Source organism: Suncus etruscus, chromosome 7 (assembly GCF_024139225.1).
Source record: "Suncus etruscus isolate mSunEtr1 chromosome 7, mSunEtr1.pri.cur, whole genome shotgun sequence".
Lineage (NCBI taxonomy): Eukaryota > Metazoa > Chordata > Mammalia > Eulipotyphla > Soricidae > Suncus > Suncus etruscus.
Genome location: NC_064854.1, coordinates 131,132,579 through 131,150,383, shown reverse-complemented (window position 1 = coordinate 131,150,383; position 17,805 = coordinate 131,132,579). Strand labels below are relative to the sequence as shown.

At 45.6% G+C, this 17,805-nt stretch overlaps 1 protein-coding gene across 3 annotated transcripts in view; it reads right to left on the bottom strand.

The window, feature by feature from the left end:
- FLNB (filamin B) overlaps positions 1-17,805 on the bottom strand; it is a 158,347-nt gene that overhangs the window by 54,429 nt on the left and 86,113 nt on the right. For all 3 annotated transcript variants that reach the window (XM_049776150.1, XM_049776151.1, XM_049776152.1), the window contains exons 9-20: positions 17,447-17,584; positions 15,759-15,885; positions 14,576-14,712; positions 12,376-12,569; positions 11,456-11,569; positions 10,771-10,914; positions 10,399-10,522; positions 9,919-10,079; positions 8,700-8,790; positions 8,308-8,477; positions 3,313-3,430; positions 1,246-1,508 (exon numbers count right to left, since the gene is read on the bottom strand). In XM_049776150.1, the coding sequence (XP_049632107.1) occupies positions 1,246-1,508; positions 3,313-3,430; positions 8,308-8,477; positions 8,700-8,790; positions 9,919-10,079; positions 10,399-10,522; positions 10,771-10,914; positions 11,456-11,569; positions 12,376-12,569; positions 14,576-14,712; positions 15,759-15,885; positions 17,447-17,584 (1,781 nt within the window). The remainder of the gene's footprint in view (positions 1-1,245; positions 1,509-3,312; positions 3,431-8,307; positions 8,478-8,699; positions 8,791-9,918; positions 10,080-10,398; positions 10,523-10,770; positions 10,915-11,455; positions 11,570-12,375; positions 12,570-14,575; positions 14,713-15,758; positions 15,886-17,446; positions 17,585-17,805) is intronic.

Genomic DNA, 17,805 nt, shown 5'->3' with positions numbered 1-17,805 from the left:
ATGAAAGGGCGCCATAGTGGCATCTCATATGGTCCCCCAAGCCAGGAGCAATTTCTGAGCACATAGCCAGGAGGAACCCCTGAGCGTCACCAGGTGTGGCCCCAAAACCAAAAAAAGCATAATGAAAGGCCAAGAAGAGTGCAGCAGACCTCAAGTATAGAAGGCTTGAGTTCCCTGCTCTGTTTGGCCTGGGGACAAGGGCCTGATAGTTTGATGCTCAAGTCCACCAGGGTCACACCTAGCTGCACTCACCATGCATTGCCAGGGGTCTGACAAAAGGCCTTGCACACGTATGGCAGTAGCCCACCACTGGAGCTACTGCCTTGGCCCAAGAACAATGATTTTTTTATTTTGTTTTGTTTTTGAGGGGGTGAAGGGTTTGGGTTTTGTTTTTTGAACCACATGTAGGGTGGGTTCAGGGGCTACTTCTGGTGCTTGGGGGACCAAGTGCAAAGCATGCACACCTCTAGCTCTTTGAGCCATTCTCCACCCCACCACTCACCCACCCAGTCCAAGAACAGTGCTTTTTTTTTTGGTTTTTGGTTTTTGGTTTTTGGGTCACACCCGGCAGTGCTCAGGGGTTACTCCTGGAAGGCTCGGAGGACCATATGGGATGCCGAGATTTGAACCAATGATCTTCTGTACGAAAGGCAAACGCCTTACCTCCATGCTATCTCTCTGGCCCCAACAGTGCATTTTTATTCTGCTTTATACTTTACCATTTGAGTTCACTCAGCATGCTGGACTGAGGCTGAGTCCTTCAGTCACTATCTCCCTTTCCCCTCATAAATTCACTTTCAAGTGGGTCCCACTATTTTAGTGATGAGGAAAGTACCCAGACACAAGGCATCTCTACCTCAGTCTCAAGGCCAGAGAGGGACAGAAGCCATAGGCTGGACCCCGATACTCGGGGTCTCTGCACACTCACTTCTTTTTTTTTTTTTTTGCGGTTTTTGGGTCACACCCGGCAGTGCTCAGGGGTTATTTCTGGCTCCAGGCTCAGAAATTGCTCCTGGCAGGCACAGGGGACCATATGGGGCGCCGGGATTCGAACCGATGACCTCCTGCATGAAAGGCAAATGCCTTCCCTCTATGCTATCTCTCCGGCCCTGCACACTCACTTCTAAGTGAGATCACCTGCCACCACTAAGAGTGACTTCCAGCACAAAACAATTATCCAAGCATCCATGCCAGACGCTGCATGTGGCTGTACTGAACAACTAACAGGATCCAAATGAAGCTGACCTTTGTGGGATCTGGTGGTAGAGAGGCGTCCACCGTGAAGGGACTCCCAGGCACTGGGTTTCCATCATAGGTCACGTCCACAGCATAGATGCCCTCCTCCCGAGGAATGAACTTGGCCATGCTGCTCTCTCGGCCGGTAACAGGCGATACCAGGCATGGCACCACCTTCCTCGAGGGGCTCAAGATGGTCACGTCCAGCTTCCCTTGGCCTCCTGCTCCCTTGGTGTCGATGGTGAACTCTTGATCCTTTCCGACTTCAACTCCTGGAAAACAAGCCAACCTGAGGCTGTCGGCCTTCTCAGCAGCAAGAACAACTGAGAGCAGATAATCAAAAGTTCGGGGGTAGAGTGGGTTGTTATGCGGGTTGAACACAAGAACCAAGATGGCGAGAGTAATAGCCTCAATAACAATCGATTAAAATGTTTTTTTGATTCATGATGCTGATATAGGCAGCTATCATTTACCAATTGTATTCTGCATGTCACACGTGTAGCCTGTATTTCTTTAACATCTGACCTGAACACTGTGGAGAATTTATTAGCAACCAGTATCTTTAACCACTGAGAAACTGAGGGAAAAATTGATCAACACATCTAGGACTACATATCCATCAGACTCCAAAGTGAGAACCCAATTTTATTTGTATTTTCTTTTTTCTTTTTCCCTTCTGTTTTTGTTTTTGGGCAACACTGAACTGTTTTTAGGCCTTACTTCTAACTCTGGGTAATGTTAAGAGTCCAACCTGGGTTATTTGTATGCAAGGCATGCACCTTACCTACTGTATTCTCCCCTATCCCTCCAATTTAAATTTTCTTGATGTCACAATTTGCTGCCAAGTAAAATATAATATCACACTGTCCACTGTCATTTCCTTACTTTTGGAAGTAAAGCTTTACATCAAAATATTAAGTTAACGTTTTATTTACAGAGTCTTGGCTGCCAATTCCATCTTATGGCACCTCCAAAACGGAAAATACCCCACAGCTGATATGGAAGCAGTTCCTGAGAACTGACTCACTTCTGTGGCAGGGCCACATAAAACTCATGTACTCTATTTTGACGAATTCAGGGAGTGACTTTGAACCAAAACAAAGGCCCTGTGAGCATAGGGCACATCCAGGGAAATCCTGACAGCAGTAAAGGACCTGCCCAGATGAATATAGTGGAAACACAGCACAGAGATCTGGAGCCCTGAGTCCCAGGTCTTTTCCTCACTGGCACTGAGCATTTCCTGGTCTGGAGCGGTCAGTGGACATAAAAAGTGACCAGACAGTGACATTTCTATGTTTGGAACTGGCTGTTCCTTAGGAGACTAAAAATCTCCTGTACTTTAGATACCCTATTCTGGGAGGGAGCCTCAATCAAAATTCAGGTTTTGGATCAATACATCTGGGTTTCAGATTAGTAGAGGGGTTGCCTGATAACCCTGCCAAGACCTGGAGAAACAACCGAAAGTGAAACAAAAGGCATGCAGAGCCTCATGTGACCCTGGAACAAGCCCTCCCACCCCCGGCATCTCAGGGAACCCTGAGCCCCCAAGTTCTTACATAGGAGCATTAAATTGCAGGCCCAGCTGGTCAAGAACTATCAGGATGATGAGGACCCATGTCTTCTGAGGACCACTTGGAAGGTCCCAATTAAAAAAAAATGAATATATTAACAAGATCTGTTAATAAAAGGTCTTGTTAATATATAATAATAAAAGAATGAGGTAGGGGGCTGCATTGGAGTTGGATTTCTGCATTCTGTCCTGAGGAGCTGCTGGCATTGCAGTGGTATGTTTTCCTAACTAAAGGAATCCAGGCATATAGCTTTCTGGAGAGTTCCTACTGTACCAACTACCCATACCACCAAATCCATAGGAAGGCCGACAGTTGAGCATACAAGCCAATTCCCTGAAACGCAGGAACCACACCATCCCCTTGCAGGGCAGTGTTCCTGGCTACACCCACATGGCACCAATTAGGGTACAGGTTTGCTTCTCTACAATGATCTCTAGAAGGGGCAACATGGCAGTCACAGCTAGCGGTCCTCAATGACCCACCTCCCCGCCCCCCACACACTTACTGTTTTCCATTCCATTAATTTTTATCTTGCTCAGATCCAGTGGAGCAGCAACACCCACGGTGAATGGACTTCTGGGGATGGGATCGCCTCCATAAGTGACCAGCACCTGCATACTGCCCTGGAATGACAGAGAACACCCAGCATGCCTTTGAGCACTCTCACACTCAATGTGCTGTCTCAACCGACTCCCACACTTTCATGCTTCCAAGTCTCTTTGGCTCCTGTGGATTTAGAGGGCATCTTCAACAGTGTCCTCTAAACCTCTAGCATCCCCTCAAGAATGACAGAGAAATCAAATCATGAAAGAAGAGCGGCTCATAAAAAAAAAACAACTTCATGGGTTTTCTGTGTTTTGGGTTTTCATGCATTTCCACAACTGAATCACAAAAGAGAATGAATTCTTCAAGTCCTCTCTTTTCCAGGAGGAAAAAGTTGGGCTTAGAGGGGGAAAAAATCTCTTGTTCCAAGGTGCTAGATCCACATTTAGCACCAAAACCCACATCCCACATTCCTCCATGACAGTGCCATATGCTGTCCCACCACAAACCCAGCACACACCCAACCCCACAATGGGAAAAACATCTGGGACTAGGACCCTCTAACCCAACAAAACCAATTCCCCTACATCCTGGGAATGCATATCTGTCAGGCAAAGAGAAAATAAAGGTCACAATTAAGGAAGAGGGACTTGTTCATGGGGTGACAGGCCACCTAATTCTGCTGCTCTACTGGCATGATCAGATGTAGGCAATTGTCCTAGGGCGAGTCCTGACCCACGACTGACTTTCCCACCAACCAGCCAGCTCTCCTCCCTCCAAGCCAAAATTCCATGAAGGTCCACAGCTGATTCAGGAGATTGAGATTTCCTCACCTCCGAGACCAAAGAAGAACAAGGAGAGGGAAAACAGCAGGCAGTGGGAGAGATGCACCCCCCTCCCCAATCTGGCAGGCTCCCTGGAATTTAGTTCCCAAGTAAAGCTGTTGCTGATTGAGTGTTCAAAGGGTGTAGCTTTTGGCTATGTATATTTTCTCACATTCCTTTTGTAATAAGAGGAAAAACTCCAAGAAACAAATTGGTTGCATCAATGAAGAAGGGAGGATGGATTTTTCCAAGATTTATTAACACCGCACACAAAACCAACTTGTCCTCTGCCTCCAGGGTAAAACATTTCATGGTAAAAATGTCCATAGTTCAGCTTTGAGTGAGCTAGGAGTGGGCTGGGGCAGAAAACATGAAGGCACTGATGTTGTATGAAGCCTACCCTACCCTGGCTGCGCCCTTCTGCAGGCTGCACTATTGCCCTCACAGATTTAACTACTGGGGATCTGGGCCTCGGGGGTCACTGTGGGTTCTGGATAAACCTCTCCAACACAGCCTCTTTTTCTAATCATCATTTCTCTGGAGGACCAAAGCAGACAGGAAAGAATCTTTTTGTCTGACCCACCCTGCCCTCAGAAGCACTAGTAACAAAAGATAAAACCAAAAGAGATCCTAGAGGGAAGGAAGAAATCATGAAGATTTACATCTACAAGGCCTGGAGCATGGGAAGGTTTCACCTGAGGTCCATGTCAAGGAGTCACCTTGCGCACATCCCATGATGCAGAGATTAAGGCTTGAGACCTTAATCTCATTCTGTCCAGGAGAATTTGTCCTGAGTGTTCATGGGCGGATAGGACAGAGTGGCACCCATAGTGGTCATAATGAGTTATGGTCAAGATGGTTCTTATTATCATTTTTTTGGGAGGGCCACACCCAGTGACGCTCAGGGGTTACTCCTGGCTATACGCTCAGAAATCGCTCCTGGCTTGGAGGACCTTATGGGACGCTGGAGGATCAAACCACGGTCTGTCCTAGGTCAGCGCATGCAAGGCAAACACCTTATTCCTTACATCACCACTCTGGCCTCAAATTATCCAACACAGGTTCAATCTCCAGTATCCCATATAGTTCCCCTAACCTGCTAAGAGTGGTCCCTGAATACAGAGCTAGGAGTTTGGAGAAAAGCCAGGTATACCCCAAAACAGTGATGGCTCTTCACTGAGCTCATGGGGTTTCGTTCTTTCTTCTTTTTTTTTTTTCTTTTTTGGTTTTTGGTTTGGGGGCCACACCCAGCAGCGCTCAGGGGTTACTCCTGCCTCTGGGCTCAGAAATCCCTTCCGGCAGACTCGGGGGACCACATGGGATGTCAGGAATCAAACCCAAGTCCGTCCTAGGTCGGCCGCAAACAAGGCAAACACCTTACCACGGTGCTATTTCTCCAGCCACTCGTGGGGTTTCTTAAAGGCACTATAGCAGCATTGCTATATTGCAGTCTCATTGCCTGGGTGCCTGCGCAGGGAGAAGAGCATCTGGAGGATGACACTCAGGGACCCCGCAGGTGACAGCAAACAAAGACCGGCCTGTTTCGAAGCAAGGTGCTGTTCCTATAAGGAGGAGCTGCTCACCTGACCCACTCCCCAACCCCCATGCACACCAAACAGAAAGCTGCCTTTCTGGGAAGTTCAGCCTGTTATTTCATCTAAGCAGCAGCAGGTACGCGTGTGGGAGTCAACCCTCCAAGTTTGCTCCTTCCTGCCTCTGTGTCAGGTGTCAGCCATGGTTCTTTGAGCTGCCCCAGGCCTCTTAACCACATCCAAGAGCACGGCTCAAACAACACACTTCTTCAAACCCAAGCTTTTCTGTTCGCTGTTCTTCAGAAAAGGACGTTCCAAGTGAAGGTGCATGTGCCGGCTCTTTTCTGCCAGATTACAATGTTTTAGTGTTACCCTGCCTGTGAGCTGAGATTCCGCTTCATTTATTCACTTGCTAGGTCATAAATCCCAAGGGAGAACCAGCAGCCTCAAGGTCCATGCCCCGGGCTACACATGGAGAGATCAATCCAGCAGGCCCTTGGATAACTGTAGTGTACCTATCTGAGACCCTGGATCTAGGTGTAGCTACCTGAGACCCACCCATTTCTGGGAGGGGTCTTGGGAACCAGACAGTAGGCGTAACCTTACCTGCAAGACCCCGTCCATTCCTGGGAGGGGTCTTGGAAAAGTTAGATAAGCCTTGGACCGAGGGAATTCAGGCCCTTTCTGCGCTGCTGGGCGCTCTGGCTTTTGGGTCTTTGTGTTCTGGTTTTTGACCAGCATGGAGCCCAAAGGGAAGATGGCTGAAAGGAGTTTAAGATGCAGGGCCAAGAATAACTAGTGCTTAAAAGGTTATGAGTAGGCCACACACATGTGGTGATTAGGGCATGAATAAAGTTAATGCTTTCTGAAGCCTGCCTGTGAGTGAGTGATTTCGCCTTTCACCTGGGCCTGGGACCCGCCGGCTGGATGGGGTTGCGGAGCCACGTGGCCTGGGATGGCAGAGAGAAATCCATCGCGATCCACCGCCATCCAGCCCCATCGTCAATTATTTAATTCAACAGATAACGTCATCTGGTTAGAGAATAAAGTTCATGACTGAGGCCGCTGTCTATATGAAGCCTGCATTTTCTCTCGGAACGGGTTCCCCTAGGCACACAGGCTGTTTCCCAAACATGTGCATGTTACGATCACTGTGTGTCCAAACTGTCAGTTTCTCTGGATGTTTGACTGTGCATATGAGTATGTCTAACTTGTTCAGTCTATGCTTGTGAGTGTCTGTGAGTATATCTGTATGTATGTGAGCGTATGAAAATGTATGTGCGTCTAAACTGTCCAAGTCTATGTGTTTGTGTGTATGTGAGCATGTAAATATGTGTGTGTTAGTATGAGTATGAGGACAGACAGAGAGAGGGGTGAGAGTGAGAGAGCAGGGAAGAGAGAGCAGGGAAGAGAGAGAGAGAGAGAGAGAGAGAGAGAGAGAGAGAGAGAGAGAGAGAGAGAGAGAGAGAGAGAGAGAGAGAGAGAGAGAGAGAGAAAGCTTACCCAGCATGGAAAAGCATCCTGTCATGGTTTGATGTCTGTTATGTGCCCAGTTTTTCCGGGACAGGATCTAGCTACCCATAGATTTGAAATTGAAACAAGTAGGTAGGCAATGAATCAGCAAACAAATGCAAATCATAAGCACTTCTGGTCATTATTTAGAAGCTTGATGATGCTATTTGTAACCAGAAATATGCCTTAGAAACTTAACTCTTGTTTGTATCTATTATGCTACGATACAAGTGGCTTCAATATATATCATTTAGCTGCAAGCTGCAATGCCCAAGAACGTTGCTGAAGACTGAATGATATTTATACCTATTTCATATATAACCTCCTATTCAATCCTTGGAGAACTCACAATCCAGGATATTTAATTTTCTCTAATTGCCATAAGAAAAACATACAAAGTTTCAAATTAGGAAAAAAATGGACTAGAAATCTCGCTCTAAACAATGAACAGGAAGTCAGGAGAGATCCAAACCAGTCAGTCACACTTGAAGAACCAACTGAGACCAAGTCTCCTCCAGGCTCTTCAGGTTTGGCCAAGAGCCCCACTTAGGGTGCCAACAGCCCTCATGCCTGCTGCTTTCCGAGAACTGGATAAACTTGACTCTGAGACATAGAGCCTCCATCTTCAGCTGGTTATAGCTGTGACAAACCAGAAACATACTTCCAACCTCTACTTCTGACTTTACCTGCAGCCAGAAACATGCAGTTCAACAACTCTAAGTCTAAAGGCGCAGTACTTGAATCTACACAAAAGCCCAGTGTACGTAACTTTCCTTCTACTGAGTAAGCCTAAATTCAAGATGGCATGTGACTGCTGGATAAAACAAAAGCCTGAAAATGTTTTATAAGAGTCTTGTGATCTTGACTGGCTTCCATGGCAATGGCAAGCCCTCAAGTGCTCCTCACACAAGCAACCTGGCTTCTCAGGCCTCACAAAGAGGTTCAGCATGAAAGAGGGGAAAGAGCCGTTTCCCAGAAGGGTACTTCAGCTGAGTACATGGAAGCCTCAATGGAGGGCCCCCGCAGAGCCCACGACACATGACCATGAAGGGAGCTGGCAGAGCACTGAGAGGGTGGGCAGAACCCTACCTGTTGGATGGGTGTGTATTTAACGGTGTGGGAGTAGTCATAGTTGTCGATGATGTCTAAATCCTTCACCGCCTCGCCTGGCACGGGGCTGTTGAACTGCACATTGAGTGGGGCTTTCCCAGCTCCCTTGGTGTACACGGTGAAGTGGGTCGGTTTACCATTTTCGACACCTGTAAGGAGACACTTGTGATGTGAACAGACAGGCCTGGCAGCAGCAGTTTCACTTTCACAGCCAGTCTGACGAGTTCAAGGGCATCAGCTCTCAGCCGCCTCCCCACAGCTCAGAGACAGCTCGGACCCGAGTGGCATTCCACTGAATCAGGAGCCAAAGAAGAGAAGACCCGTGGCCACTGGCCAACAGCAGGGTCCTGGGGTGTCCACCACCCCCTTACCTGCTCTGCTGAGCCCCGGGCCTTCTGCCTTCACTTTGCTGGCATCGTGGGAAGGATCCACTTTGACTCGGAAGGGACTGGCAGGGATTTCCTGTGGAGGGGAAACATGATCTCAGTGGGAAAGTCTCCGAAAGCAACTGCCCTGCCCAAGGCTGACCTGCTGCCCAAATGCAAGGGCGGAAGCCTCCGCCCAGTATGAACTTTACCAACTCCAGGTCATACTTCAGCATCAGGAGTAAGACCTGAACCCAACCGGAGTCTAAGACCTGAATTCTTCCCCTCCCCAAATTGCAGGCTTTGACCCATTTTTCATAAACAAATCGGAATTGAGCCTTTCAGACCAAATGTTGAATAGTTAGGGTGCAAAATACAATAGATACTAAAGTCCAAAATGACAATATAAAGTCTGGGGGAAGGAAAATTCCCCAGGACAAGCTGAGAGGAGAGCTTTGGGGAATGCAGGTATTGGTTAGAAATACCTCTACAGAGGAGGATAAAGAAAGAACAGATAACTAAATGAAATCAACACAAGACCAACACTTTGAGGCACAGAGTTCTGTCTTGGCAGTTTCTAGTTTTTAAAGGTTAATTTAAATCATCAGAAGTCAGTTGTTCCATTTTTGGGTAATATTCACTTATTTTCATATAAATTCTGTATCACAATATGAATTATTATATCCAAGACTTCTAAAACAATAATATTTTATGGGAGGAGGCTAACATCATAGAGAGACTTAAAGTATGACTTACTTAAATGTTAATTGTTTCAATCATAACTTTGGTAGAAAGGAGCCAAAAAAATAGTACAGAAGGTAAGGCATTTGCTTTGCATGAAGTTAATCCCATTCAATCTCTAGCACCCAAACAATTTGCACCTTCCTACCCCCCAAGACTACAGGGGTCTCTCAAGCACAGAGACAGGAGTTGCTCCTGAGAACTGTCTTTGTAGCCCAAAATTAGACCCTCCCCTTCAAAAAAATACTTGAATAAAATTTACAATAAGCCAGTCTTTAGCTGAAGTATGGCTTTAATCAAAGAAAACCCTTCTCTTTACTTTTGCTTGGAAGCAGTAAAAGTTTAGTTCTGAGTGTTTACTTCTTGGTTATAAAGCATCAGAGGAAAAAACCATGGAGCAGAGTGCTCCATTCTCCTTCCTGTTGCTAAAAACACAAAGGAAAGATGCGCATGGGAGACCAGGCCTGCAGGCACAGACACGCACCTGTGTGGCAAAGAGAACTTTGATCGTGTATCGTCCGGCAGCAGGAGGCACGTATTTGACAGTGAATGTGTCGTTGGCATTTTGAATAATGTCAAAATCCACGTCTTCCTCATCCTCACTTAATACCCGGGCATCACATTTAATGCCAACGCTGACATCACCTGAAACAGAACAGTTTATTAGCACTAGTTTACAAGAAACAGCATGTCCTGAGCAATCATTGCCAGCTCAGGAAAACATCCCCCCAAAAGCAACTGGTTGGCTTCCAGTAAGAAGCCTGAGAAAGGGATAGTGGTAAAAGAGAAGAAGCGTGTGAGATTGACGAAGATATTGATCATTTGAGAGACAGGGAATTGGTCATTTGATAGATAATTCCCAATGCAGGTAGAACTTTTTGGCTTCCAAGTTCACTGCACTCGAAAGAATTTTCTTCCCTAAGGAGTCACAGTCGCTGCCTGATAGGTTCAAGAACCCTCTTACCTTCCCCAGCCTCAGTGCAATCCACTGTGAAGTGAGTCGGCTCATTTGCCTTCAGTCCACTTCTCTCCACGCCAGGACCGAACACTTTCACCTTCTGGGGATGGCTACCCTGTCTGATGTTAACCTGAAAAGGACATGGAGAGAGTTGTGATCAAGACTCCCCCACCTGGACCCAGGCAAATATTGTTAGTTAGCACCATTACGTCTCGGGGACAGTCTCGAGCGCTCTGCCCTTCAGGTCTCCATAGTCCAGGAAACTCCCAAGGAAGACTCTTTCCATATAGCTGACTGACTTCCTTCCTGGGACTGACATCAAGGCTGCCTCCTGGACCAGGGATTTTCCTAACAGCCTGGACTCCATTCACCACCTACCCTGTAAGGGCTGTGTGGAATGTTCACACCTCCCCAGACCACGGCGATGGTATGCTTGATGGCCTTGACTGGGGTATATGAACAGGCATAGGTGCCATCCATCCGGCTCTTCATCTGGACGTCAATAGGATGTCCATCCCCATCCTGGAAAAGAACAGGAGCTAAAACGGAGCTGTGTGTGCACATCCAAGACTAAATACAGTCACTACTCACTCATCCAACGAACCTTCACACATTATGACACGTCATGTACTCCAAGCAAATAAGTACAACAAAAGAATCCTACATGCATTTCTTTATTGTTAATTATTAATGCAAATAGTCCAAACCAAGGCTATGACCTCACTTAATCCTTTTCATTCATTTAAATAGGTTAATTAAACATGTTTGACAAATTCTTGTTGACAAACCTTCTTAATTAGGTATATTTAGTCAGACTAAAAGACATCTACAGAGAAATAAAAAGTAATCCAGCCTGATTTGCATAGAATATAAGTCATAAAAATGAGAGCTTCATCTTACCTAACATGCTGGAATATCACTCAATTGTCATACAGCCCCACAAGAAAAGTATTCTTATTCCCAGTGTATGGATGAAGAAATAGAATCCATGTGCAGAGTCGCTTTGCCAATAAACGTATCTTGTCATCTGGCAATTACCTGCACGGGGCCCCTGGAAATTTACCTGAGCTATTATCTTCAATGGTGCTTTTCCAGCATCCTTAGGATCCACGGTGAACTCGGCCAGGTTGTTGACGACGCATCCAGATTTCTCTAAACCTGGCCCGTACGCTTGGACCTATGGCAAAGCACCAGTAATGAGTGTCTTTCTGTGGAATGCACCGGCCAAATTCCCAAATGAAGATGGATGACTAAGAAGAATGAAATAAAACTTGGGTGTGGTTTCACAATGCCTACATAACAGGATGATCATGGAAAGGAAAATAGCAAGATAGATTTTAATTTAAAGATGGAAAACATTATTATTAATCTTTCATGAGAGAAAAACTGAAAAAAATCTTATTTTGAACTATTGGAGAATACTTCTAGGGACTGTGGCTGGGCTTCGAGTCATGTCTAGTTTTAAAGTCCCTTTTTGAGACATTTTTAAACATTTAGCACAAATATTCCAAGGTTTGCAATCCCTAGAGTGTGAAGGATCAGTAGTTGGCTAAAGAAGGGAAGTTATCATCCCAGAGCAATATTAGTCTAATTACAACTGCCAACATTACCACCGAAGATGTGGGGGGCCTCCTCCCTCTAGCCAGCCTGGCCAACCCAATGATTAGCCTGCTCAGCAGTTGAGAGAATTTCTTGGAAACATGCAAACAGTTATCTCCTTGAATTATTCCAAGAACTCTAAAAACAGAGGCAAATATCACGTCTTTTTGAGAGAAAAAGGAAAGAGCTAAGTTAGTGGCCTAAGTATTATGTGGTAGGATGAGGATTCCAGTTCTGGCCTGTTTCCACCCTAAATTCTAAATGCTTCTCTCCTAAACTATAAGCTCACTCCCATTTTACAACACCAGGGAAAAAGTATGAGGAGCAAGAAAAGAGAGGACAAAGAGAGCGAGGCAAGAGAAGAAACATGACTAGTTGACTCACCAGATCTGAGTTGTAGTCTCCTGAGGCTGGATGGATGAAGGCCATGTATGGGCTGTCCTTGATATCTTCATCATCACACATGATGTGAACGGCGTACTCACCAGGCTCCTTGGGCCAATATTTGACATCACATGATCCATCATTCTGGTCATCATACTCAATTTTTGCTTGGGATGGGCCTTCAATGGCAAACCCTGGGGGATGATGGGAAAGAAACTCCTGGTTTACAGGTAGAAAGGACCTATTCTATGTTACCACCATTTCACTCTCTCTGCTTTATTAAAAAGATTAAAACTTGCTCGTGCCCTTTTCCCACAAAACAAAGCCTACTAGATTTTTGCGAGAAATAGAAAGGTTCATTTTGGTACAATTTAAAAATATCATCCGATAAATATCAATATTTTCTGTTGGCAATATGGAAGCAAATACCAAAGCCTTAAACCATTGTCAATCATTTGTCTCAGAAAAACTCTGGGCTTTCATTTGAAGGAAGTAACCAGTAATATGTATAAACATACAAAAAGTGTAAGACTTGTACATATTCAGAATTGGTTTTCACAGCAAAATCTTGAAAATAACCAGATAGCCTCGGGGCTGGAGAGATACCATGGAGGTAAGGCGTTTGCCTTTCATGCAGAAGGTCAGTGGTTCGAATCCTGGCATCCCATATGGTCCCCCGAGGAATGATTTCTGAGCGTGGAGCCAGGACAAACCCCTGAGCACTGCCGGGTGTGACCCAAAAACCAAAACCAAAAAAAAAAAAAAGTTAAAAAAAGTCAAAAAAGGGGCCGGGCAGTGGCGCTAGAGGTAAGGTGCCTGCCTTGCCTGCGCTAACCTTGGATGGATCACGGTTCAATCCCCCGGCGTCCCATATGGTCCCCCAAGCCAGGAGCGACTTCTGAGTGCATAGCCAGGAGTAACCCCTGAGCGTCACCAGGTGTGGCCCAAAAACCAAAAAAAAAAAAAAAAAAAAAAAAAGGTAAAAAAAAAAGAAAAGAACCAGATAGCCTAACATATATATATATATAAAAACAGTAAACACATCCATGTGGTGGAATTCCATGTGAACCATGGGGGGAAAAAATCAAAATCAAAGCATATCCTATATATATTTGAAACAGAAAGATAGAAAGACTTCTTCCAGATATATTTTGCGAGAGATTACTATTTGCATATATGTACAGAAAAATAAAACCTGGAGATATATACTAAGAAATAACACATCTGATTTGTATGAGTCCACAAGAGTACCTCTCTCAAAGCAGAGAATCAAATGTAATTTCTAATTTTCTTTTTATTTTTTTTATCTATAATATTTACTATTCTCCCTTTTTGTTTTGTTTTGTTTTGTTTTGTTTTGTTTTGTCTTTGGGTCACACCCGGCATCGCTCAGGGGTCACTCCTGGCTCTATGCTCAGAAACCGCTCCAGGCAGGCTCAGGGGACCCTATGGGATGCCGGGATTTGAACCACTAACCTGCATGCAAGGCAAACGCCCTACCTCCGTGCTATCTCTCCGGCCATACTATTCTCTTTATTTTATTCATATTATTATTCAAAAGAATGATGGTCAAACTTGGATGGCTATACCTGACTCATTGTCTATTTTTGTAAACATAGTTTTACTGGAAATCAGCCATACTATTTTGCTTATTATATAACTTCTATGACTTCTTTCAAGCACCAACAATATGGAATAGCTGTGACAGAGCATGACCCATAATACTAAAATATTTGCTATCTGGACCTTATAGTTATATTAGTCCTTACTACTAATCTTATAGAAAGATGTGTATTTAAATTACATTCTTTTATGGACTTACTTCCAACCTTCTAATCTCAGCAAAGTTTACTCATTCATCTAATTAAGGATCAAATGAATAATACTTGCTTAATATCGACTTATGTTCAAGCACTGTTTTAGGTACAAACTATATATAAGACCTCAAGGTGGATAAATGAGTGAATGTGTCTACTAAAAACAGAAAGCATCCTGAGGGTGTGGGGGAAAACAGGAACTAAAATTTGACAGCAATATCTAGAGAAGGCTGTGGGTGGGGAGAAGGCCAGGAGCATAAGGGCTATAGGGCTATATTTTCTAGAAGATCAGACAGAGGCAGTCCCAAATCCAACCTGACTCTTGGCCCAGGCATCCTATCTTCTCAGTCCATAGACAGCACTGGTCAGGAATTTCCACTTACCAAGAGACCCCACTTCAGAGCCAATGGACTCCACTACAAAGTCTGCTGACCGTCCAACAATGCCACCATGGAGGCCAGGGCCCCAAGCACGGACTTTCTGCATGCCTGCTTCAGGACCAACTTGAACTTCGAAGGGGCTGGGGGAATAAAAAGGAAGAGAAGGAGCATTAAAGAAGAACAAAGAAGGGGCTAATTGTAGCCCCTTCACTCATTCTTTCCACTTGCCTGACCATTGACCTGGAAGAGTCAATCTCTAGCCATGTGCTTCTTTCATGCAGGTCACCCTCAGCCATTGTTATGTCAACAATATAAAGCAAAGTGGCTGCTTTGGGGCACAAAAGGCTGGCACTGAAGCCACAAGCCTTGTCCTATCCTTCTGCTTAAGTACCTCACAGGTGCTGGGCTCATTAAACTGGCAGGCAGGTGAGCCCATACTTTTCCAGACCCTGCTTACATTAGAACAAGAAATCTAGGCCATAAGCAGATTATGAATGTGTGTGCCTCAAATTGGTGCAGGAGATTATAATAGCTTTCTTAGATTCTCAGAACTCTATAATTCTTCTCTATTTCACAAGGTAAGTGAATTTATTCAAAGCTTAAAGGAGGGGCCAGAAGAGATAGTACAGAGGTGAAGACATGTGCCTGGCTGTGGCTGATCCTGCTTCAATCCCCAATCCCAGTTTAATCTCTGATACCACCAAGGAGTGACCTCTGAGCAATAATGAACGTGATCCTAACACCCCATCATACCCAAAAGTATAAAAGAGCAAAGGTAACACAAAGCAGGCCTGGAGAGGAGTTTACTTTATTCCTGTCTGCATGCACATAGAAGGTGAATCACTGCAGACACCACACACATACACACACACACATTCTTAAAGAGAGGTGCACACTGAAAAAAAGAGGAATCTCCGTGTAGAGAAGGGTCCAGAGACATAATGCTCATTTGCTCTCTCTTACTGCTCCTCTGGCTTTCCAGCCTTCCATGAGTCTTAAACACCAGCAGTTAGTTTAAAGCAAAGCAACCGAAACCACAGCCAACTTTCTGCTGCTTTTGAGACTAGGCCAAATGTCTGTGTGCTGCCCTTAAAAAAAAGTTTTCAGCAAATCAGATCCAGCCCAGGAAGCAAGGGCCCCAGCCCAGCACACCTCCGGAGACGCGGAAGCCCAGCTGGAAACTTACCTCTTTGGGATGTGGTGTCCCCCCCAAGTGATGGCAATGCTGTATTTCCCTGGGGTGCTGGGGTAGTACTCAAACGCGTAGACTCCCTCCAGAAAGCCCTTTTGCTTCACCAGCTCTTCCAGCCCCTCTGTGGGAAGGAAGCACATAGTCTTCTGAAGGCAACTCTAGGCTGAGAATGACGAGACTCACAAAGACAAGAAGAGAGAGCCAGCAATGGCCACAAAATGGAAGCCTTAAAAAAACAAAGGAGGCAGTCTCAAGTGTGGGCCCCTGGAAATGTTGGCGACAACTCCACTCTGAAAAGGGAGCCATTTCTCCTTCCGAGTGTGGGGGAATTGGAAGACTTCTCAGCAAGAGAGCTCTAAAAAGTTCTCTCAGCTCTAAGGCCAGGACTTTGAGTTTGCACCCAAAAAACCAAGTCTTTCCAAACTTGGTCAGCATCTTCATAACCCATTTCTTATTCCCACTCTCTCCTTCCCCCCTCCCCCCCCAAAAAAAAGAGGGAGAGAGAGAGTGAACCATTAAGATTATTTGGCCTGAGTTTCAGGCAAGGGTCTGGCATATTCTTCTCAACTGAAACCGCACAATAAAAGTGGGAACTCCCTGTCTGCTATCTGCAAGAGGGAAGTTTTTGATGCTACATGACAAACTCTCCCCCCAAGTCATCATGCAGGAAATGTGTTTTATATTGAACCCTGAGGTTTGGCTCCGGAAGCTACTTAGGTAAGCAAAAATCCAAGGTCAAGGAAAACAAAAACAAAAATAAAAAGGCTTCTGCAACAACCTGCCAGGAGGAAGGGCAGCCCAGACAGAGCCTGTGATTCCAGTTCTGGGAAAACTAGCACGACGACTACCCTAGGGTAGTGTCTGCTCGTGAGCTTGGTGCTTTCACATCAAACAGGAACTTTCCAGAGCTCAGATTACTCCTGCCCCAGCCTGCCTAGAACACAGGAGGGAAGAACAGGCCTGGCGCTGGAAGCTCAAGATTCCACACAGCAGGAGAGAGAAGCTGCCCAGAGCATTTACACCTACGGGGACAGGCATTAAAGTTGTTTGGCTGCTCGAGTGGAAAACACAAGGATGAGAGAAATACCTCTCCCCAATGTGCCTTTTCCTTCAGCAAAAGAGGGAGCAAGAAATAAGTTGTGGGGTACAACACTCCCCTTGGCAAATGACATTTATCTATTTATCTCTAAAGGAAGCTTCGTGTTAGGGAATTTTATTTTCCTTCTGCAAGTACTGATCATAGTAATTAGGTATGTGCTGTAATGTTATAGTCTATAAAGTGTGACCTGTTTGGGGAAGATTGCTGGCTGTGGAAATAGTGCTTGAATCCTAGCTCAGAGGCGCACAAGCTGTATGACTTTGACCCAGACTCTTACTTCTCCGAGCCTAGGCTTCCTCAAAGAAAAATAGGCTGGTTCAGGTTGTTTTTCCAAGAACTGGCTTTCCCAAATACAGAGCAATACCATTTTCTCCACTCCTAGAAGCCATGACATAAAGTGAAATGACAAGCCGCCACTATGCCTTGCCTTAATCAGGCAGACATCACTAATCACTAGTTTCTTTCCCAGGTAGCCTCAAGCCTTCGGCATAGCCAGACGCAGCTGTGGGGGTGAGGTACACGTTAAATGGCCACAGAGCTATCTGAAATCACACCTGATATGAGAAGACAAGCGGGCACTTACTGGGACCCTTCACGGTTACGCTGAGCTCCCCGCTTCCAGCAGCTTTGGTGTCAACCTTGAAGTCGGCGGTCTCCCGGATGCGAACACCTTTGGGCTGCAGGCCTCGACCACTCGCCCGACAGGCATTTGGATTGCAGGCTGCAAGTAAGATGCGACATCAATTCAACCTTTCGATTTTTAGAATTGAGCAGGCCAAGGTAACTTACAGCCCCCCATTGGGAAAATGTTCGTTTTGCCCAAAAAGTATGTAGCAGTCAAGCAAAACCCATTCAGGGGTCCCATGCAGAGAGCACACTAGACCAGCAAAGAAGGACACACCAAACTTTGGCCACACCACAGAGAGACTGGGGGGAAATTAC